At 46.5% G+C, this 23,964-nt stretch overlaps 1 protein-coding gene across 1 annotated transcript in view; it reads left to right on the forward strand.

Moving 5' to 3' along the window:
* Window positions 1-23,964, forward strand: part of LOC144179557 (nose resistant to fluoxetine protein 6-like) — a gene marked incomplete in the record, with an annotated part of 454,840 nt that overhangs the window by 255,922 nt on the left and 174,954 nt on the right. The window contains 1 exon segment of the mRNA XM_077707960.1: window positions 8,948-9,181. Within this exon segment, the coding sequence (XP_077564086.1) occupies window positions 8,948-9,181 (234 nt within the window).

Consider the following 23,964-nt stretch of genomic DNA (forward strand, 5'->3'; position numbering starts at 1 on the left):
GTCATGGAATTTGCTCCCTAGGCCACTTCGGTTAGTAATTCTGGAGCATTCTGGTGACTCCGCCTTACGGGGACTTTTTAGAGTGCATATCTGTTACTAAAAAGAATGCTGTACCAATGCGTACTCCCGCTGATCCCTCATAGCGTAGAAACAAGGGCACTTGCTAGCCCATTGAAAAAAGAAAAAAAAAATACTCAGGTCGTCCCAGCGAGCAATAGAAGGAAGAATGATGGCGGTACCGTTTAGACATAGCGAACGAACGTTTTGGATTAGAGAGCGATCTCGGGTGGTAGATACGCTAGCTCAAATTACGAGAAATAAGTAGCGTCCGGTTGGGCTGGATGTGTAAGATGGAGAACTGAAAGCCGGTGGACGACCAGGGTAGCGGAGTGGCTACCAAGGGCCACGACCTGAAGTATAGGAAAAGACTAGTAACTGGATGGAGGGAGTAGATAAGCAAGTCTGGTTCAGTTACTCTGGTTCACGTTCACCTAAATATTTTCCCGCTTCAAGGCCGCTTTTTTGGGGGTGGGGCAAATGGCGTCACTATCGTATTTTGAAACTCTCAGGTGGAAGTAGAGGGAAAGAAGAGGAAGTCGAGACAGCTTGGCTGGAAGAGGCACACATATTTATTCCACCGCGCTGGACCCCGCGCATTGCTCCCAAGCGCGTCGTTTCGTCTGTATATAAAGAGCGCCGTTTGTAGCCTACGAGGCCGACATTTGCAATCAGTGCATAGAGGTCCGTTTGTGGCAAGGGGAGATTAATAGGGCCGCAGAGTTTAAGCCTCGCACTTGGGTATGGCTCTCAAGGGACGAATACACTGCTCCTGAAGCAGCGTGCTCTCTGTTTGGGGGTGCAGTTAAAAATTTACATACTTCTTCGTGTCGCTAGAAGTCCGACAATGGTCGGCATGACACGGCTTCATTTCGTTCTGGGAATTGTAAATGAGAACATTATAGGTCACAAGTAAGGCGTGAGAGGCGTTGTTGAGTATGCCAGGATTTCATTTATTTCCACCTTAAAGGACCGAAGGCATTACATAGGGGGGGGGGAGCGTACATTGTATGATTTTCTGCTCAACCATGAACACAAACAGCACAAAAAGAAAAACAGAGTGGCACAAAATGTGTTGCAATAGACATAAAGGTAAGAAATATGGCTCCAAAAAGTTATCTACAAGGGCATATGTTAGCTGAAAGAAAATTGCAAGAAAAATTGTTGAAGTAAAAGTTCCACTTCACCCTAAGGCAGTTACTTAGAAACCATGCATTCAACTCTAAAGAAGAAAGGGGACAAGAGCCTTACTTAAGCATTGCGGGGCCAACAAAAAGTGAATGCGCCTAAATGCGGTTAAGTTACATGCACTAAATATTAAAGATACTAGGCTGCATAGACGTGAACAACAAAAGTTCCCTGCCGCGTCCCCAATGCGCCATGTATTTTGTAAGCTGATTACACTTTTCACTGCATGCCTCCTACTTGCGGTGCGATTCATATGCTGATATGTTGCGCAATTCAATCTTCGTCGTTCTGTCCTGCCTTCAGTGCACTGTTGACGGAGGCTGTTAATTCACGCTCGCCCATCTCTAGATCTTAGCCCGCCAGCGAAGGCAAAGAAACTGCGCGCCACACGCTGCGTTAGGCAGAGGTATGACCTTACGATGAGTGGTCGCAATCATGCAATCTGTTTGCGCTGTGGGTTATCAGAGTACGTGCCAAGGGGTTCCTTTTCTGTGCACGGAAAAAACATTTTTTTATATGCGAACTTGACTCATCCCACTTGAACCCTGACAGCTCAGGGACTGTAAACAAAGATCCGTCTTCTTAAAGGGATATTTCCTCGTACTTCCCTTCTCAACAGCCTGCTGCAGAACCTCCCCTCTATGATGGGGAGGTTCTCTGAGCGGCTACATTTCACCTGCACAATTTTCTGCTTACTTTTGTCGCGTTCGCTCGATGTCGTTCTTATAATTTAGATACTCGCATCCCTTGTGTTCGCTTCTATAGATTTGTCCATTATATTAGCGTTTCAAAGCTGTAGTACCCAGCTTCTTATGCATTCGAACACGCGCACTATTCTCACCATGCGTCGCTAAATATTTCCCTCCTCCCGTCTTTCTTCTTCTACCCCTCTCCCACCACAATTCGCTTAAGTGAAATCCCAGATACCCCGAAGATGGAGCCACGTGTAAGAAAAAGAATGTAGGCTGCTTAAGTGCAAGGGAAAGCCCCACACTGTGCGCCAGAAGTACCTTGGAGTGACACGCTGTGCCGGACCCAACGCATTTTTTAGGGGCGAAGACCATTAGGCGCTGGGGCTCTTGGCGTGTGCTGTCGTCGTCGTCGTAATCGTCGTCGTAATCGTCGCCTCATGCAGTTCGGTACTAAAACACGGGGAAACTCGTTCACGCCTCGCGCTAGAACGTAACGCGTACTAAAAAAAATCACCGGGGCACTCGTTCCCGCCTCGCGCTTGAGAGCTTTGAGCTTGAAAGACACGACAATTTTACAGCAAAGCTGTGTACCCCTACCCCCCCAGCGGTTTCATATCTGTTGGCAAAAACGCCAAGGCGCCAAGAGTACACTTCTGCATGCTTCGCTGCTCCCCAGGTCTCACGTTAGTGAAGATGGCCGGGGATTTTTTTTTTTCACTTTTTTTGGAGGGAGGGTGCGTTGCTGTTCTACAGAGGGAGGAGTGAGTCTGGTGTGATCTTTTATTGTTCTCGTGAAAGGCCGGACGCAGCAGCAACAATCCTCAAAGCCGGAACTAGCTAAAGCCAAGGGCTATCCAAAGCCTGACTACTAAAATCTCAAGCATACCCGCTCAGCAAAACTGTATTTTACTGTTCTGGGAAAAGGCAAGACATAACGAACGAGAACAACCCTCCAAGTCGAGACGAGGTACAGCCCAGCGGCAATCGAAAGCCTGACAGCTAAAATCCCGGGTATACCTGCTTAACAAAGCAAGGAGTTAGTATTATCGTTACGGTTAACGGCTCGATAGCATGTGTCTTCATGGATTTTCTTGGACATAAAATTTGGCAAATTTTGAATTTCGCAGCGGTCAACTGCACTGGTATTTTCTTTCCCGTCGCAATATTTACTTGGGACAGTGCAATATAGTTCTGAAAAGCGACAAGCTTTGAAACCGCCACTCTCTTTCACAGTGACAAACCATCCGTGAGACCACAACAACGGCGCAAGTTAAATACGCAGGTGCTGCATGCTGCGTCCTGAAAAACCTCCATTTAGTCAGCCACTAGACAGTTTTAATATATATCAAAAAGCTACACCTTCAGAGCGGCTGGCTCTTGGGTGACAGGAATGCGCAGGGCGTAACACCGCTTTTTTAGTTTATGGGGTCGCTCCCTTTTTTGCACAAACAACGGGAATATCGGGGAAGCCCCAAAGCCGGTTCTCGTTGTTCTCACAAAAGGAAAGCCTTCGCGTGTATAACAGTTATGTACATTATTGCCTGGCGTTAGGCCTAATGGCCTGGTATGCTTTTGCATAGATTGTATAAGGGTATAGTGACGGCTGCATAGTTCAAATTTCACGGCGAGTAACGGAGCTTGTTTCTGCTATGTCGCTATGTTTACTGCAAATGCACCTGCGATGGACAGAAAGAGTTGCAAACTGCTTTTTTAGCTGCAGAAGCCTTCTTTCTAAACCGTAGCAGCAATAATGCAATCTGTGGTGCTAGTTGGCCTTTTCGCAAAGAAATGCGCAAAAGTGGACTGGAAGAAGAGAAAGAAGACTCCAGGCAGGGCAGATTAACAGACAGAGTTTATTTTGCGCGGGTACACACTACTATCATGTCGACATGTCGGACCAAACATAACAATAGAATACATTCACTGTAACATGTAAGCAGCTACCAACCGGTCAGTCGTCATCAAGAATAGCGATTCCTTTGTCACCTAAAGATGACTTTATGGACACAAACCACAGCAGCGGTGGAATCGCAGCACACAACCGCGGCTAACACCGCTGCGTAAAAGCCATTAAAATAGAAAAGGGAATTAACCGCAATACACCCCCCCCCCCACCCCCCCAGGGTGGGTTGTTTGCCGGCACCGCTTCCTTAAAGCTCCGAAACCTATTCGGCTCCTATTCTAAAGCGGCTTAATTTTTTAAATGTCTATCGGAGATGGCGACGCGGTTTCTTTGGGGCCCCAAGCAGGGTGTAGCCATAAATCTTGCTCGGGGGGGGGGGCAGAGATTGCACTTCGATCTCCTCCATAAAACTTTTCAAGGGATTAAAAATGTGAATATAAATGCATAACTACTAACTGATCGGTCACTTAACTATGAACTTAAACTATTAAGTAATAATTATAATCATCAACAGAAAATACATAGCTAATTACTGTCAAGAACAATGATAGTGAAATATTTCAGAGAATATTTATCCGCAGGTTCCTAGAATTGTGGCAGAATTGGTATCACTGCTTGCAATTTTATGTTTGGTCTACATAAGGAGAAATAGCACTTAAAAATATGGAAATGTAGAAAAAATATAAACAAATATGCTTAACAAACACTGAATCAAAAAACATGGAAGTAAAGAACAAATTCATTTGAAACTTACACTGCACGGAGCTGACATTACAAACGGTGAAAAGCCAGAAACAAACAAACAAGTTGTGGGTGGGGGTTTTATTTACTTTCTAGTCGCTTTGGCATCGAAGGCTATGGTTCTTTTTTACATTTTTGCGCAAATGCGACTCTTAGAGACAAATGTTAGCACCTCTGTTTTTTATGTCAATATAATGCCTAGGAGCCGCTTGGACTGCGGATAACTGCACCAAAAGTAGCCTCATAAAAATGCATCAAAATTTAGAGTTGTGGTGAAAAAAACGAAGAGATAATATTTTGATTAGGGCAACAAAATTGCCACTGACGACAAAGTGTACATTTCGCAGAAAGACCGTTCTACGTGATGTGACTCTACCTGCGAATTCGCTGCTCCGACGCCGCTGGTGCGGCAAAACAGCCAATTTTTGTAGCTGTGGCATCAGATTGTTTTCCAGGTGCCCCAGCAGCAGATTCGCAGGTAAATTCGCAACGTGTAGGGGAAGACGAAGTCTGAAGTCATTAATGCGCTGGTTTCCGGCAGAAGCCCTGGTCGCATGGCGGTACTGAAGCGGCGAGGCGTGCGGTTTCGCCGCGAATTTCCCCTATAGTTTGTTCTGAGCAACGACTCTCCGTCGTGTTGGTCGCCATGCGTGAGAGCGCGACAAAATTTCAAGGGGGCGGCGGGGGGGGGGGGGGGGGGGGGGGGGGGCTGGAGCCTCATAAGCCCCCCCTCCTTTCGCTCCTGGCCACAAAAGTTCAGTGACTTCCATTATTATGACTGCAGGGTTTCTAGGGATCTGCACAGCGTCGGATTGAAGTGAATTGTCCCTGAAGGTAGAAATTTGAAGGGCTATTTTTTTTACAGGACCCTTGATAGATGTCTACCATCATGTATTTTCGATAAGAAGCGCTCCGAAGAATTCCCCTTTTTATAACTTTGTATGACTCTTAAGACGCATGTATAGACCATTCATGTGTTAATCTGTAATACGATCAGGCCATGCTCTGGGCTGTGTTGCGCATGCGCAGTTACATCATCCGGTCCACTGCGCTAATTATAGATACGCTAGCACAGCCCACTGGTAAAATGGTCGCTCCCAAGACGAAGAAATTAAAAAAGGTTTAGAGTTTTCATACGAGTAAAGCGCCGGAACAAGGCCCGCGCGTCGAGACGACTTCTCGAGGAGAAGGACGAGGTGCTCAGGCTATCTCAAATATCCACCAGTGAATCTTCAATCAGTTTTTCCTTCGCCAGCTTTGTTGTTGCGCGTTTTTTTTTTCTCTCTTTGTTTATACTGCCTTCAAACTCATCCGTAATATACTAGACATCATCCCAGTTCCCGAACAATTTCCGTCTTTACAATTTCTTCGCGCCTCTGCCCGAGTAGCAGTGAGAGGGGGGAGACTTTCTCCACTGCTTCATTTCAGCTCTTGCACTCCCCTGTTTTCACGCAGCCACGCGATCAAGCACGCGCGCGCGCACGCATCGACGGCGTGAATATGAGCTCCAGTGCTCCCAGCGCCCCTCAAGCGACGCAGTCTCATACCTCGTCGCATTCTGATAACGTTCCCGCTTGTCCCTGCCAACGCCGCACAGAGCCGGATATGAAGACAGCAGGGAACAACAATGCTATTCAGCGTCTGCCATTCGTAGCTCGACGGGCCCCTTTCTTGTGTTCCTCCACGTGCACGAGCGCCGGAGGGAAGGCAAGCGAACGGGGCAGGGAAGAGATAGTTTTCCCGAGCGTAAATTCTTATCACAGGACTCGCGCCTAGGGCCTTACCATTGTGCGTGTGGCATAACTATTGCTTTCTCCGGTGGCGACAATACCCCCCCCCCCCCCCCCCCTTCGAAAGAAATGCTCATGAAGACGAAAACAGGCACCTTTGAGCAAGGAACCACGCACGAAGACACGTGTCTGTCCCAAGGGCACTCGACTGCTGGTGTAAACAAGCGGAACACCCGTCAATAACAGCTTTCGGGGCTTTGTGCGGCAGTGCGGATTTGGCAATATTAAGACTGCCAGGCCAAGGATACCGCCTTTGTCTTTCGCTCTCTTTTATTCCATTTTTTTTTTCTTTTTTCTTCACGCTTAGCGAAAACACGTGGTGGCGTGTGACGCAGTAATAGTGCCTTAGCATCCACCCAGGCTTCTACATCTGCATGCTGTTCAGGTGCGCGGCAAAAAAGTCTTGATACCCCGTTTATAGCGGTCGAAATGCGTCGCAGAGTGTGCATTCGACACAGTGCGCCCTGCGGTTTTAGTGCGCACCGGCCTACCCATTGCTCCCATGCCTTGTGTCAAGAGGGACAGGCGTCACTATAGTTCTCTACGTGCGAAGCGCGTTTCTCGCTACTATTTGTATGGCGGTTCCTCCCACCCCATCTTCTGCTTACCGCGTCGCATTTCAAGTAGAAGTGCGCCAAAAGAAAAAAATTGGCCGCGTATCTGCTCCTTTCGTTGCAAATATCGACAAACGACGATAGTCTTTATCGACTGCTGCCAAGTAAATGCCTCCCTTCGCTTTCCCGCTCACCCCCCCATGTTGTTCCTTTTGCGTCGCGTTCCTCCCAAGGAAAAGACGCCGAAGGTTTGCTTGAATCATTTTAAATTTGCCGCGTTCCACTGGTCCAGGCCGGGTGTCTTGATGCCAACGCTGCCGTATTGCGGAGACGCGCGTGAATCGAGGCGCCCTACTTCAACGTTGATAGAACCACGTTGCGCTACTCCACGTGCTTTCCATGCAGAACGTGGAACCTATCTAGTGGAACCTTTCGTAACTGTTGCCGGTTGATTTTTTTAAAATGGCACCAGAAGCTATAGTGGCGCGGGCGACAGCAGGCGACGGCGGAGTGAATTTTTTTTCTGCAGTTGATGAAGTATTTAATTTCGCAAAAATCAAGGGTATATGCTTTTTTATAAAGGAACCCTGCAAATATCACTTCCGTATTAATTTGATGTCTTATATTTGCGTAATGTCTTGTTCTTCTTCAAACAATGTTGACAAGTATGAACATTACACCGGACATAGACGGGTAGATTAGCTGTGACTATATAAGACCATTGCGCAGGCCTTGTTTTACTTTGGCCGGGTGGCTGAATCGAGTCACAGACAGACAGACAGACAGACAGATAGACAGACAGATAGACAGACGGACAGACAAACACATACAGACAGACCAAAATTTCTGGGTTTAAGTAGCCCAAGAAAGACTATCGTCTTTTAAAAAAAACATCCTCCTTCGTTTACTGCACCGCGACTCGTGCAATTCATCGGAGTGCCCAACGCGCGCTGGTGCGGATGCGGGTGCACGGCGCTGTTCTGTGGACATTCCTCGGCATTGGAGCGAGCGGAATGTGTTGACGTCCTTTCCACCCTGTCACAGCACCTATATACACGTTAGAATTGACATGCACTCACTAAGTGAGAGGCCTCGCTGAAAGATCTGTTGATTATATATATTCATGCTATGACAGCACGACGAAGCGCAACTCCTAAGCTCTATATCGGCGTTTATTCTTACTAATCCTAATATTCCCTTTGCGCTTCGCGGTTCCGAAGGCTAACAAAAACCTAGTTTAGTTTTTGAAGGTCGCAGGCTTGTCGGAATGGTTGTCACAACTCCGAGTAGTCCGAGTGGCGCTGGCTACTACCCTGAAGTACAGGAAACAAAAAATACCTTAACATAAATACCCGAGAAAGTGGTGGGGAAACAGCCCCGCCGGTAGCGTAGTGGTTATCGCACCAGACCGGTATTCTGGAGGTCGTGGGTTCGGATCCCACCCGGCGGGCATTTTTTCACCACTTTCTATCTGACTCAAAAAAAAGATGGCAACAATCGTGCTTTTACCTTGTTCAAAGTTTTCTTGTCTTGTAATATATATATATATATATATATATATATATATATATATATATATATATATATATATATATATATATATATATATATATATATATATATATATATATATATATATATACATATACAGTATACTAGTCCACGTGATTTCGCTCTTTAGCGCTGCTAGACCATCATTCAATAAGCACAGTACTGCCCTTAGGTTCTATTTCATAATCCTTAATAAAACAAACCAATAAGCTCCGAGATGCAACGCCATCGCTGAATCCTCGCTTGTACTTTTTCCCCTGGGGCCACTACTGCGACACGGCCACGTATAGAGCCCCTTGTGTAGATAAGAAAGCTCAGCCCGCTCATTTCGCCATCCTGGCTGTGTCGATGAGCGCTGAGATCCAGGCTTTTCGTTCGGATCGGGAAATTTGAACTGCGCGTTGCTACACGCCACTAACAGGGCTCGGCGACCCGTCTGCTCCAGCACCCGCTCTCTCTCCCGCGCTGCAGTCTTGGACGCGGCGGGCAAGCCGGCCGGCGGCATCCTGACCGGGACCCTGACGGCGTTCGGCTCGTACGACCAGTGCGTGGCGATCGAGGCGAGGGACTCCCCGCAGGAGGAAGCCCGCTTCACGGGGCGCTACTGCACCGTCGAGCTGCGACCGCCCATCCCCAAGCGGCCCCGCTACTACACCCTGCACGACCAGGTGCAGCTCTTCAACAACACCACCAGGTCCAAGGTGAGTGGGCTGCTACAGGCACGAATGAAGACAAGACACATTTTTCGCAACCGTGCTACTGAGCGTTGTGACATTCACGGCTGCTGTGCAGGGAGAGCTGGTATCGAGAGAGATTTATATAGGGAACGGAGGAAGCGAACACCTCATTCGCTCAACCACTTGTTCGACGGCAGAGTGCGACACTACAATACGTATGTACTTGCAAGTTGCTGTTGTACGGTGGTGTCATTTTTTTAATGCTTAGCCACGTGGAGGGCTATCTGTGCAATTAAAACACCGAGGCGAGCTGGTTGCAGGCAGTACTTAGCTGAAACTTAAGCGGGACGTACGTACAAGCACAGTGCTGTTTCCGTCCTTGCCTGTGTTTGTACTCCTCTCTTGAGTTTCCACGGGGAACATATTTACCAATAGACGTTGCGACTGGGCTACAAGTGCGCAGTTCGCACGTCTTGCGCCTGGTTTTTGAGCCCTGTTTGAAAAACGGCTTGATATGGGATCTGTAGTCATTGTGGTCCTCACTCGTGCGTATAGGTATCGTTCATTTGTCGTTAGACGTGTAAGCGCTTCCTGTTCCCGCATGACGCCACTGTCATTCTAACAGACCTCCAGGGTGATCCAGAAATTAAAGCGGCGTGCGCGCCAACGCCCAAAACATTCCTCGATGGAGACGAAGCCACGTCGGCTGCTTTATTTATGGAAAGTATTACGCTGTGGTAAAGGTGAGAATAGTTAAATTTGGAGCACCGCATAACGTCCTTATGTGGGGTGTCTGTGCGTCTTTATCCGCTCTGCCAGTGCCGTAATGTTCCCCGTGGTTCCCCTTCCAGCCTTTCCTTTCTACTTGGTCACAATCATAGAACCACGGCTCTTGAGTACGCGCAACACGCAGTTTTCTGTCACCTCGAGGCTTTAACGGGTGAGCTTTAAGTGCACCGATGTACCACAAACCGCCGTTGTTGTCTGCCGGCACAGAAAATGGCGGCCGCTCGAAAGAGCAAATTAAAAACGCAGCTCAGTCCGTATACTCTTACGCGCGAGACGCATGCGCGACGGCGCCGTTGGATGCGATGCACGATTGGTCGTAAATATGGCTGCCACGACTAGTAGTACGCGTGAATTTGAGACATGGGGTCCGATATGTGCCTGAAATTCGGCGTCGGCGTCGCTCCGTCCACTGTTGGCGCTCTATGGTTGCCTCCAGCCGATTTAGATACGTGCAAGAGAAATCCCTGCAGGAAATGAAAACACTTATCAACTTGAAGTAAAAATGAAGAGTGCTATTACGTTATACATTGCATTTTATATGTTCAGTAAATCGGTCTGGGAACGTTAAGCACCGACGATTCCTCCCGTCCATGCTGTTGGTACCGCTGGCCACATATGTGCCTACCAGGCGTCTGTATTGTCGTCGGAGAGCTCGCGGCCATGCGCGTCGGGGAAAATTGCTCTCCTTCCCCCCCCCCCCCCCCCCCTCCCCCGCCTTCAAATACTCGGAACTGCCCCTAGCGCTTCACTGAGTGCTGTCTCTTCGACCGGGGGCCGGTCTTTGAAAAAGACCGGCCCCCGGTCGGAACGTTAGAATAAATATTGTTATGTTTTTCAATGTGGCTTCTCTAGAGTATATATATATATATATATATATATATATATATATATATATATATATATATATATATATATATATATATATATATATATATATATATATATATATATATATATATATATATATATATATATATATATATATATATATATATATATATATATATATATAGGCAAAAAAAGACCTCCAGCGTCCGCCGTAATCGTGGCAACACTTGCTCGAAAGGAGTAAGACACGCCATAGAGTACGGCCCTCCAAGGTGATGGCCAATGATTATTACTTCAATAAATTAGGAAGCTCACTATTATAGCAACAATGTTGGAATAAAGGTCACTGCGGCAGCGAAGAAGAAACAAATCGGTTGCACTTGCGGACACAAGCCGTCGTGATGGTCGTGAACTTCGCGTACAGCTTCGCTAACTTCAAGTCTTACGCGTTAGTGGGAGGGTCCTTCGTTTTTTTGTTCCAACCTAGAGCATGCGAACGCTGCTGAATTTAAAATACCAAACTACACAGACGTGAAAATGCTGAAGCACGGGCATCGTGAATTTAGATAAGCATTAGTGAGTGAATTCGGTAAACTCCGTTACCCTGCAAATTGTTGGAAGTTTATCATTGCAGCACGAGACTTTCGCAATCAAGCGCGTATTGTTAGGTAGCTGACCGAGAACCCAAATCTAGGATGCTTGGGACCTGTTCTGCGTGCTTGGGGTTGATTTCCGCGCATTTTAAACAAAATAATCCGTTCGAAACGGCTGTTACCCCAGTGCCATCCACCATATCGTATATGGCGACATTAGCATGCCTACAGTGCTAACTTTAGCATTTCCAGCACGTCGAACATGCACGAAACGTGCAGAAACACACCAAATTGGTGAGAATGAAATATGTTGAAGGCTGAGCTAGCATGAGGACGCGTTGGAAGCCAGTACGTGTGGTGGCCGTATACAGCAGTTGGTGCGGCCACCGCGAACGACGCATATTGCTTTTTTTTTTTATTCCGCCCACTGTCAGACAAATTTAGGTTCAAGACTTATGCTGACTAGTGAAATAACAAACTGCAGTGGAAAACTGCTCAACGGATGCAGTCATACATGACGCTTCGACTAATGAAGTCCCTTAGTATACAATGGCACAACGAAATCTCATTTCAACACTTTTCGATTTCCTTCGTTCGTGCAGTGAATCGTTCACTTCGAGGGGCTAAGGCGTTGTGCTGCTGAGCCCAAGGAAGTGGGTATAATTCCCGGCCGCGGAGGCCGCTTTTCAGATGGAGGTGAAAAGTAAAAGCGTCCGTGTGTCGAGACTTTGGCGCACGTAAAGGTCCCCAGGTAGTCAAAATTTAACCGGAGCTCTCCACTACAGCGCACGTCACAGCCCTGCAGGTGGAGCTTCGGCCCGTAAGACCCGCAAAATGTGAATTTCAGCCATTCATTTAGCTTGTAATATGTTCTCAAACGAAAAAAACAGAAACATAACGTATGCAAGGCAGGTAATCTTGTGGTAACATCGGCTATTTAACGTGCGCATCTCAGAATTTCTACCTACGCGCTTCGGACTTAGTTGCCACAGAGCGAGGGGCAATGACAGCATCAGCATGGCATTAAACGATGTGCGCGTATGCGCCGTGTTCAAAGAGCGCCGTCGGAAAGAGCTACTCTATCTTCGTCAATGTCATCGGTTTGCCGAAGGCTCGCGAGGATTTAACGGACGGCAGAAGAACAAAAAACAGACATGAATGATGCTTCTTTGAGGCTTTTCTGCTTCTCCTTCATCTGTGTTAGCGTACTCGCCTAACGAGTGAGGCGACACTGGAGCAGAAAAGACGTCCTTCGCATAATGCACGCTAACAAAGGACCAGCGGCAGTGCAGGGGGGCATTGTAACGGTTTCCCCGGTCTTGCCACGCCGTGCTTTACAGCTGGCCGCTCTCGTTTCACGCTGTTTAAATAAGGAGCCCCTTTGTACGAGGCGGCCGCAGTGGACCTTGCGCCATTGTCACCTCGTATACAGCGTTCATCGAGCGTGCGATCAAAGCCCGTGTCGCGACAGTGAGTGCGGCGGCAGTGTGTGTGTCCGTTTACATGTCTGAGCGTGAACAGCGCTTAAAATTCAAGCGGGAATTTTGGCGCGATTGTCTTTCTCGTCAACACGGGTGCGCGCGGCGGATGTTAGGCAACGAACTTGAAAAGGAACTCCCGATGCACATGTATTTTACAGGACATTATTGATCGGACTGAAGCAAGATTCGTTGAACACACCCGCATATATTTTTGGAAAGACCGGGCGCATTTCGGGCGTGGGCTTTTTCTGAAGTCGCGAGAAGGTGCTAACGCTGTGGCACAATCCGCAAATGCGTTCGCCTAACGGTGTTGAAGTGATTAATGTTGGCACTAAACATGGCTCGTTTGCACCGCGTTATCCCAGGGTTCCCGTAGACGGGTAGAATGCTTATTTTATATCGGCTATTGTTAAGGGGAAAACATTAAACGTCTCATAAAACGCGAAAAGTGGCCGTCGTCATCGTGGTCAACACGAATGGTATAAAAATGGGTGCGCTGTAAAGAGAAAATAAATAAGTAAAACACATTTCGGTTCGTGTGGCATTTGAACCCTTGTCTTAAGAGCCGGAGCTGAAAGCGTGGCGCCTGCGCTAATTCGACGTCCGGTCGGAGGGACAACAACAATTAGTCTGGTGCGTGGTGTGTGAGACAAGTGAACGTTGCAGCACATGAGTTGAACAGGTGCCCACGAGGGACAGCTCCAAGTGTGGGGAAGCTGCCTCGGAAATTCCGGACAATCTACCGCGTGGAGTAATTCACGTAAAAACACGAAGTGAAATCGAAGAATGAGACGCAAACACTAGTGTCACTGCATAAGGTTACAGAGTATCGGCACTCTTTTCTTCTGTTGTTCCGTGCCGCCGCCGTGATCATTGGTCAGTTCGCATGCGTGACATTTGTTTACACTTCGACGGTTCATTGGCACCGCCATTTCGTTGTTTATGCGTTTTCAGTCCGCCAAGTGTGGTAGACTTCATTGCCCTCCCTGCTGGGCGGCTGCGCGTGGCTGACGTCGTTCCGAATGCGAATCAAAGATATACGTACTTAGATTGTACCCGATTATAGCAGCATTTCAGCAGCAGAAGTGTGACCGGGGATGCCGTTTTGGGGCATCTTAGGTAGTGTTGTTAGCAAATGAGTTGGTCGAAGTTAGCGGCGAGGCCGTAGAAGCTGCAATCTCACAACACTGATAGACACCAAAATGGTCGCCGTTGCTGACTTGCGTGCCTGACTGGCGATACTCTCATACCTTATCTAATGACACTAGCAAACACGATGTTACAGTGGTGTTTGATAATCGCTACAGCTTAGCACAGTTTCGCTTTGGGCTAGCTGGTAGCGGTAATCCATCCATCGCTTGCGCCCGCCGCCTCCCTGTATCCTTGTCTATTTCGTGCGCTACATGAAGTCAGGAATCGCTATAGGCTTTCGCATTTTCGAAGCACGTAAGCAGTCTCCAGTTCCGGAGGAATATTTTCAACTACGATTCTGCACTGTTTCTAAAAACAGCCCCCGCATTTAGTCCCTTCCGCAAGGTGACCCTTAATTGAACAGCACTTCGTCCATTTTTCCTCTTCGTACGTATAGTACATTGGTTGTACTGATTTGCGCGCAAGTGCTGCTACAAAACTTGAATACAACAGCATCAAAGACGTAAGCCTTTGTTAAACGTTTTAGGCGTTGTGTGAAAAACTATATTTGAGAGTCTAGCTCAGCGGAAAGTGCGAATTTACTAGCATGAGATGAATAATTAAAAAAGAAAGTTTCCTTTTATTTTTCTCCACTAAATAAAGTTTATTACTTCACCTTCTCCTCCTCACCGCCGCTTCTACGGCGACTTGTGTATCTCGAAAAAATTATTAAAAAAAAAAGCTCTCGCCCAGTCCATTGTGTTTCTCTGTCCTCACCCATCGCGTTCCTTTTCAATTTTTTGAAGCCATGAACCAACAATAATAAACGCGGTTATTTTCTCAGTACGACAATAAAAACGCCTCACTGGAAAGCAAGGCAGATATTCTTCAGCGCGATTTTTCCCCCTGTTGTGCTCTTGCGCTACGGACACCAGCACTTAAAACATCCACCAACCCGACAACCCACGGTCAGTTTTAAGAACTTTTTGACACGACGACCACTTACTATCCGGCGAAAGGTTCAACTTAGGCTGGGTGAAATTATCATTTTCCCTTCTCATGAAACGATCGCCGGCAGCACTTTAGAGGAGTCTTACATGCACGTGAGCGTTGGAACTATTGTAACCCGGGAAAAGCTGAAAGCACTCTCTAAGCGTGCTACATACTTATTTACACCTTACCGCCCACGTGGATGGCATCAGCCCATCTAGCCGAAAATATTTTTTACATACATCTTCGGGGGGATATCTTGAAGCGTTTTGTTTACTTAGACTGGAAGGTGGGCTTCGCCTGTAATTTGCATTTTTTGTCCGACGGATGTGCAAGAGAATGTGTATGTCCCTGCGTGAGACATCGTGTCTTGTTTCCTTTTTTTCACAAGCTCTCCCATAAAATATGGCAGCGAGTAGAACGGCCCCTGAGCTATTATTAAGCGCATAACAGGAACAGCTGGAGCTGAGTAGCAACAATACAAGAAAAAATTTCTGGTTACTAACCTCGTCAGGCATATGCACACACCAAAAAAACTTGACTTTGCCCAAATGTACTTGAACGACCTACGGTTGCGTCTAAGGGAGCAAATTTAACAAATAGCTAGGCCAGACGTAGGATCTGCCTCAAAATTTTGGTCCCCACTTCGGGCAATGCATGTCATCATGCTGGCGTGCTATAATTCCAAAGTGCTTGCAGGCCCATTTTTTCAGTCAAATTATCGGCTGGACCTGGTCACTGCACAGCCTTGCCCTTTTGTTGGCAATGATTGCTCATTTGTCCGTGTTGTGGAAAAATAGACCAAGGGGATTGTAGGGAAAAAGCAGCCAATGGTGATATTACCCTAAGGGCAGCATTTTTTAATGTATAATTGCACAAAAGTTCCCGATTGGACTGCAAGGCGGCCTGGTGTAATTAGAAACCTCGAATTTGTGATCACGAACCTCCCAAATGATGCTATCTTTGTACACATTTACTCGGTATTTATAACACAAACGATGAGAAATTTTTAGGCAAGTTTCTGCAGCTGTTTTGCTACTTGCACAGCAGCAAAACAGCTGCAGAAACGTGCTGAAAAATTTGTTATCGTTATTGTTGGTTGCATCTACGACTGGTGAACCTTTTGCTCGTGTAGATATGGAACAACCAACTCTCAATGAATCAAGTGACAATTTCGCGGAATTATTTGAGCATTCTAATAAGAGATACTGAAAAACAGTTGCCACGATAAGTTACAAGTGATGGTCAAAAATATTTAGGCGATAATTGCGAATGGCATCGTCCTGCTTGGGCATTCCGGATAACACTTGCCATAAGGGTTCAGAATCTCTCCAGGGAAAGCTCATCGCAACTGCTGATGACAAATATCAAGCGATTTAAATGTATAGGGAGAGCTACCCATTAAAACATCGCTTTCTTACAGCTAATAAGAAATGAATGAAGGTTAGGAATAAAATCATTTCGGCAGCCAGTCGGCGTCAACCTGAAAGACATGTAGACGGAATCCAACAAGTAATGAACATCATGGAATGGCGCGCATTTGGGGAGAATTGCTGCCTTTGAAACATAAGTGCTGACAGTAGGCTTGGTTTAAATTGTACCTTCTGCGATGTTGCCCTCAAATACTAGTATCTTTTTTTATGGTTGCTGAGATCTTTTAGAGACACCCCACCACTGTTGACGTCAGCTACTGGACTCATGCCGTTGTCGTCTGCTACACTCCGATTGGGTTGTTGGCTAATAGTCTAAGTTTTGTTTGTATGTTTGTTCGCAGGTCGTTTATGAATATTAAAAATAGAAGAGGTGATAAGCCTGTGCCCTGAGGGGCTCCTGATGATACGTTAGTTAAAGAGGAGTTATGATTATTAGCAGAGGTGAATTGATTACGGTAAGTGAGGAAGTGTTCAACTCAGGTGAGTATATTTTGGTGCAATACCAAGTGAACGAAGTTTGCGAAGTAAAAGATTATGTAGTACGCGATAGAAATCTTTGGATAAATCTAGGAATCAATCTGAAGGTTATCTTCCATGCTTTGTAGTAGGTCGTGGGTAACCGCAGCTAATTGGGTCTCGCATGAGAAGTGCTTTCGGAAACCGTGCTGGTGATTACAGAAGAAATTTATTGATTCAAGGGGAGTCGCGACATGAGAAGATAAAATCTGTTCCAGTAATTTAGAGGGAATGCTAGTCGGGGAAACTGGGCCGTAGTTCGCTAGATTGGTTTGTTCTCCTGTTTTGAAAATCGCAACTATTCGGCCTATCTTTCAATTGTCTGGAACTTCACCTGTTTCAATGGACTGCATGAAGATGAGGCAAAGAATCTGACTAACCACTGTGACGGCGTTTACTAAAAGTTTGGGGTTTATTTGGTCACATCATGGCGCTGAAGATATTGCGACGAACCGGTTTGTTTATTTATGTTTTGTTTTTGACGCCCTGCTGCGCCGGGCTGTGTTATCTGGCTTATTCGTGGGCCAAGTGAAGCGCGTGTTCCATTCTTTATGCCGCACGTGTTATCTCCTTTTAGAGGGAGAGTGTTTCCAACGCCGCCTGTATAAACATTGCCTAACGCGTGAGCGAAAAATGGCCAAACAGCCACTCTCCTGTTGCTCTCTCCTACCCTTTCCCGCTCCGTAGCCTTCCAGCGTGCTTTCGTGTCCGCCAGCCAGCGCCGCTTCTCGGAAACTATGCAAAATAGTGGGAAGTTTGTTTAGCGTTCCCGAGGCGGCGCTCCTACGCCTTCTTGTTTTTCACCATGCCTGTCTGTCTTGGTCTGTCACTGATAAAACTTCCTTTGTCACGAAGCAAAATCCCTTGCGCTGCCGCAGGCTGATGCCGGCTTTGCGCGCTTATCTACTCGGATCACAGGCCCTGAAATTTTCGGAGTTGGGCATCCCACCTCTATCCCCTCCGCATTTAGGTATTGTTTTGACCCTGCTGTTCGCACTCCGTATCGGCACGCACTTCTAAAATTGAGGACTGTACTATAGAAGCGCCCGGACAGCGTGCCGGGATCCCAGCTGCTTATCCTTTTGTTTCGTATAATTTTCTGAAGTTTACAAGCACGTGATATTATTGGAAAGTAATCGTAGAAGTGAGCGCCTGAACAAAAAACGTGCACGCAATTTTTTCTTCTCTAAATACTCCAGAAAGAAAAATATCAGTAAAATAATGGCTGCCCCATCCGAAAATATCGTTTTTCTGTTAGCTATATGTCTACCCGACAATCAGTATGTTCTTACACTATTTCAGTCCGCCTCCGTCTTTATCTTTGGAAAAATGCAGCAAGTATGAAGCGAGCGACACGTTGAACGAGATGCCCAGTGCGCCACAGAACTAGCGCCCCGTCACGGCTAAGATGTAAGCGAAACGGCCCTTGAAGCCCAACAGGCAAGCTGACAGACACACGTCGTAGAAGTGGGTGCAGCGTTCGCGACTCGCGAGCAGTGACGTAAGGCGAGATGTCCGCCGGCACGCGCCACATAGCGGATCAGTGCCTGAACTAAGCGTCCCTACCCTTCCCATTGAAAAGCGCGCGACGCGCCAGGCAATGTTAATACAGGCGGCGTTGGTGTTTCGAACTAACGTCACCACCCTAGAATAATCTTCTTTGACCTACAGTCTTATGTACGCAATTTGACGCTTCGAGAACCACTCATGCCGAGAGCTAAAGGCCCACAGAGCAGACGTCGCGGTATTCGATTCGCCGAGACTCGCCTGGGCACGTCACTTTGTTGAGTGCTGCTTCGACGCCTCTGTATTGATTGAGTTGTTAGGGGAGCATAAGCTCACTCCAATAAACTTGTTTTTTTTTTCAAGACGACTGCGTCGTCTTTGGCTTCGTGACAGTATTTTAAGAGCATTGATTAGTTTACCGATTCCTTCAGGGTTAAATGCTATTTCGGAGGATACAGTGGTGGGGGAACGGGTATGCAGTTGTGTTGACTGGGTAATGTTAGAGGTAGAGACGACAGAAGAAAAGTAGTCATTTAAGGCGGTTACAACGTGTTTTGTGTATATTCGTTCCCCGTCTGGATCTAGAAGTTCTATGCTGTTACTTTGACTTTTCTGAGAAAGCATGCTCCAGGATTTAGTCAGATTTGAGCGGAGGATAGATAGTACGTCGCATGAAAAATATTTTGTTTTCTGTAGTACGTTATTACAAGTTTTGGCGCACACGTGATATTTTTGTCATGTTACAGGGTTATAGCTTTAACTGGCGGTCCTGTGAAGCCGTGTTTTTTCGATTTAAGAGACTTTTCAATTGTTTGTTGAACGAAATGTTATTGAAATCCGATTTCACGTGAGTTGTTGGAATGTACTGCTTTTCTAAGTTCAGTATTGTGCTTTTGAATGTCGGCCACTTGGCATTTACTGAACGGGTTTGATATTGTGACGGGGCAATCCCTGTTCCCGCCAAACATGCGGTGGGCGCTGCGCCGCTGATAGAAGACGACGAGAACGACAACGCTTGGCCTCGGACTCACGCTGCTGCCTAATCCAGTGCTTCCCATCTTATTCTGGCTTATCAATAGCTTCACCTTACACGTCTTTGCCACGTAACAATATGATTCGCGAATATCGTCAACAAAAGAACCAAGTTTGTCGTAGATAGCGTCAACATTATCTCGTTTGTAATCAGTTATGAATGTTTCAGTTGGTGACTTGCTAATCAGAGGTAGAGATATGCAATTGCAGGTAAAGTTAGGGTCGCTGACTATTACTGCGATCATGGCGATAGAAAGTGAAGTTGATGTTGGACGGGAAGATTTTGTTGTCGAGTATGACTTCGTGCAAACACATTTCCGTTAGTACGAGAATGTCCGCTTCTACATATTTGATTAAACTATGCAGTTTGTGGCGTTTAGGCAATATGATTCGTATATTAGTGAAGGCGACATCTATACAGGGTGGTGCGGCGTTAACTTTTAAACGTTATCTGCGCAGAATTTCCCAAAGGTTTAGATAAATTTCCTTGCAAAAACATGATTTTTGGAAACCCCGAGGCCAATCGCAAAAGCTGTAATCATTGATCTAATTATTAATATTGTCCCGATGGCAAAGACGACGCTGTTGTCTTCAAGAAAAATAAGTTTATTAGAGCGAACTTGTGCTCCCCTAACAACTCAAAGAATACAGAGGCGGCGAAGCAGCAGTGAGCAAAGTGACGTACGCAAGCGAGCGTCGGCGATCGGAATACCATGAATCTGCTCTGCAGGATTGTAACTTTCGGCGCGAGTGTTTCTCGAACCGTCGATTTACATCTAGAACATTGTAGATCAAAGAAGACTATTCGAGACTTGTTACGTTAGGGCGAAACGCTCTCCGTATCAGAATGAGATAACCCGTGCGGCATAAAAATAAAGAATGCAACATACGCTTCGCTTGGGACACAGATAATACAACCGGGAACGGCCGGGCAGTAAAAACAAAACATAAACAAACAAGCCCCATGCATGGCTCTTCAAAAGCTGTTCACATATCACAAGCTGTTTACGCCAGTGACGTGTGTAGTGTGTGCGGGCAACATCGCGCAACTCTGGCCCACATCCTGAGGGACTGTGCAGTGCACCCCGTGGAAGCTGCCGACCTCTACGGCCGGCTGCCGGACGCCATAACGAGTGCCGTATATACGACGGACCTGGACGCACAAACTCTAGCCGTCCAGCAGCTCGAGGCTGCTGTCGCCAGGCAGAAGCGGAGCGAGTCGCAGACGGGGGGGAAAGGGACGAACTCCCGAGTACCTTTCGCGCACCGCTCACGCCGACGCCGGCGGGGCCTAGTCCCGAAGACGTCGTGAACGTGGGTGCGATGTGGAGGCTCTGCGCAGCCCGACCTCCCACTCCCTGCTGGCCATAAATAAAGTCTCTCTCTCTCTCTCTCTCTCTCTCTCTCTCTCTCTTTCTCTCTCTCTCTCTCTCTCTCTCTCTCTCTCTCTCTCTCTCTCTATCGTCTGAGTAACAGCTTAAACTGAAACCAATAACCGAAAATGCAAATTTTTGGCCAGTTAGGTATGCACTGTGCTTATGTTTTCAATTGTGAGATCTCTGCCTATCCAATTCACGGTTTAAACCTAACCATGGTCTGCACAAAATCAGTCAGACTTCAATGGTGCGAAAAATCTTGATGTTCTTTTTTTGCTTTCGCATTCAGGAGAGCGCAAGTAGTTCATGAACCCGTTATTCATAGACAATCGCAAAATAAAAGCATCTTTATATGGTAGAGGGTAGCATATAGCCTTGTTCACGCTAGCCAAGGGGCTACAACGTATAATCACGTCATCGTCGCGTTAGCCCTGGCGAGCCTGCCTCCTCTGAGCTATTAAGCTGTCACAGTGAAGTGCGGCTGTCGGTAAGATTTTTATAAAGAAAAAGGAAATAAGAACAAAATAAAACTACAAAAAACGGGAATATGAGCGTACAAAATCACAAAGATGTATCTGATCCACCAAAGCAAAAAGGAAATAAAAGTTGCCAAAATTGTAAAATAAACGAACAAAACCAAAAATATTTATCTTCTGCAACATTGTCACGCGATTAAGCCAAAAATAAAAGAAAAATCAAAAACTCAATTCGCATCCAACCCCAAGAAAAAAAAAAAGCACGCGCGGTTTTTCGCGTTGGCTGTAATGACTCGTTGGCTCTAGGGTCGCGTTGGATCTACGGACTCGGGTGGATGTACTGATTCTTTATACACGTTGGCGCGTTGTATGTAGTCACTGGGGTGCATCTGTTGACTTGTTGGATACCTTGACGTGACCTGACCTAGTGGATCCTCTGACTCCTTGGATCTCATAACTCGTTGGACGTAGCGACCATAATGGCATCACCGTATTTGATTTTTTTTCATAATTCGAAATGTTTCACTAGAAACAAGGGGTACCATTGGAGGAGCGTTCGATAGAGCGGCTTCGGGCCCCGCCGAGTAGGGCGAGAAGTATTAAAGAAAGAAAAAAGTCTAACTCTCGACGCCACGTGGTGTAATATTTTCGAAGCTTTTGAAATTTCCTCCAAAGTTGGCCTTGGTCGATACACGGTCGTGCATACGGAATGAGTATGGTTACAAAAAACGGATGTAACTGTGGTTTTATCGAGCCTATCCAGAAATAAACTATATGAGAAGTGATTTAACATTAATTGTAAGAAAGTTATCTTTCGATCAATAGTAAGTCACCTTACATAACTCAATATACTTATCCACCAGTACAGCTTTGCTGGTCTTCAATCTTCAAATCACTGAAAGGTCTCTAAATTTTTACTTTTTTTTTTACTTTTGTGTACAGTCATCAAATTCTTAGTAGTTCAGGGATCTCTCGGGGGCTGACACAGGATTCACTAGGCCGAGGCTGCGTAGCAACTCCATTATTGCCTTTTTGCGTTGGGGCTGTGCGAAAGACGGGTGTATGTCCGAAATATGCGCTGTTTGTGCATGTTTATATAAATTGAGAAGATTGAATTTGGGCTACGTCCTTGTGGGTCAAAGCAGACAAGGTTGTCAAGATATTTTGATGGTGATTTTCTTGTGATCGTATTTTTTATCGTATACATGGTCACCATTATGAACAGGCAACTTAGATTGAAGTGCGTATGACACCCTTACGGCATTGAAGACTTGATATAACTCGGGAGCAGATGAAAAAAATAGTATTTCCTCAGTTACCTCAACAATTGGAATCGAAGCGCATGAATGAATATGTCGAACCGCCTTATTGGGACTGCGTTTCGGTTTCTCACCTTTTCAGGCGCAAATAACAAATGTTTGCCAAATTCGGGATTAGGGTCTTTCAATTGTATGCAGTTGTGCGTGCTCTTCCGTGTGGATTTATAATAGCGTGTGTCTGAATAAGTGGCAGGTCTCAATGCGGGCTGTGAAAAATTCATCGTGCGAATTACTTGCAGGCGTTGAAAATTAATGTATGTGACAATATTTTTTACATTTTGTTTGAATAAAATAAATTTATTTTATGTAGAAGAAGCCCAAGTAAGGCAAAACAAGAGCATTTTGTGCAAAGTTATGACGTTGAGCAAGATAAATTGCGTGCATGGACTAACTACACCACAATAAAAAAGGTTGCGCCAGTGCAACGCCTCTTTCCTGTGGCGCACGCCCAGAGATATCGAACCAGGTTAAACCTCTTAGGATTGTTTCCTGAACGAGGTGGTTAAGGCGCGTGTGCTCTGCACGGGCAGAACGGGCAGAACCTTCCGACGTTACGCCGCATGGCTCGAGTCCCAAGGTAAAGCTAAAAAATTACTTCAGGATCCATTGGTGGACCTGCATGAGCACCTCTTTCCTCTCCCTATAGCGAGCTCTGCCCGATGCCCTGCTCCGGCGTCCTGTTTTGCTGCCCCGCATTGGCGGCGCACTCCGTTCCGCAGCATAATGGCGGGAGTCGCAGGACCCGTCGAGACGTCCGCCTGGCAACGTCGACACCGCTACGAAGGAGCTTTCTAGAAGGAAACTCTCCACCCACTCTGTCCACTCTGTCGTTCGGCGCTCTTCCGACACTCCCTCTGTTGACAGATCAACGCGCCTCTGTGGAGCGACGCGAAATTTTCGCCGACATGCCCCGCCTATTGCTGGAGCAATAAAAAACATCCCTACTGTAGTTAAGTCTGGTATAACACAGTCAGACGCCTAAAAACGGAAGGCTTTCGTGAAACTAACGTCAATTTTCGGCGATCCTTGTGCATGCCGCCATACTCATATGCTATGACAACGAAAAAGTACGTGGTACAATATTTTTGAGCACTGCTAGAACATGCGGAATACTAGAATATACGTGATCACTGGAGTAGCAGCGTCTGCATTACAACGCCCGCAACCCCCTACGAAAGGAAGGCGTGAGGTGCGGCTTGCTATTGCACTTCTTCGGTTGTCGGTTATTATCAGCTGGCGTGCTCTATTTTTTTGAGGGATTGCTGGATACAGTAGCCGACGCCCTATAAATGCGTAGAATTAAGCAGTACTCACTCTTCCCGCTTAGTATAAGATCTTGCG

The sequence above is a fragment of the Haemaphysalis longicornis genome, unplaced genomic scaffold (assembly GCF_048455015.1).
Source record: "Haemaphysalis longicornis isolate Haplotype H1 unplaced genomic scaffold, Haemaphysalis longicornis Haplotype H1 scaffold_1, whole genome shotgun sequence".
Classification (NCBI taxonomy): Eukaryota; Metazoa; Arthropoda; class Arachnida; order Ixodida; family Ixodidae; genus Haemaphysalis; species Haemaphysalis longicornis.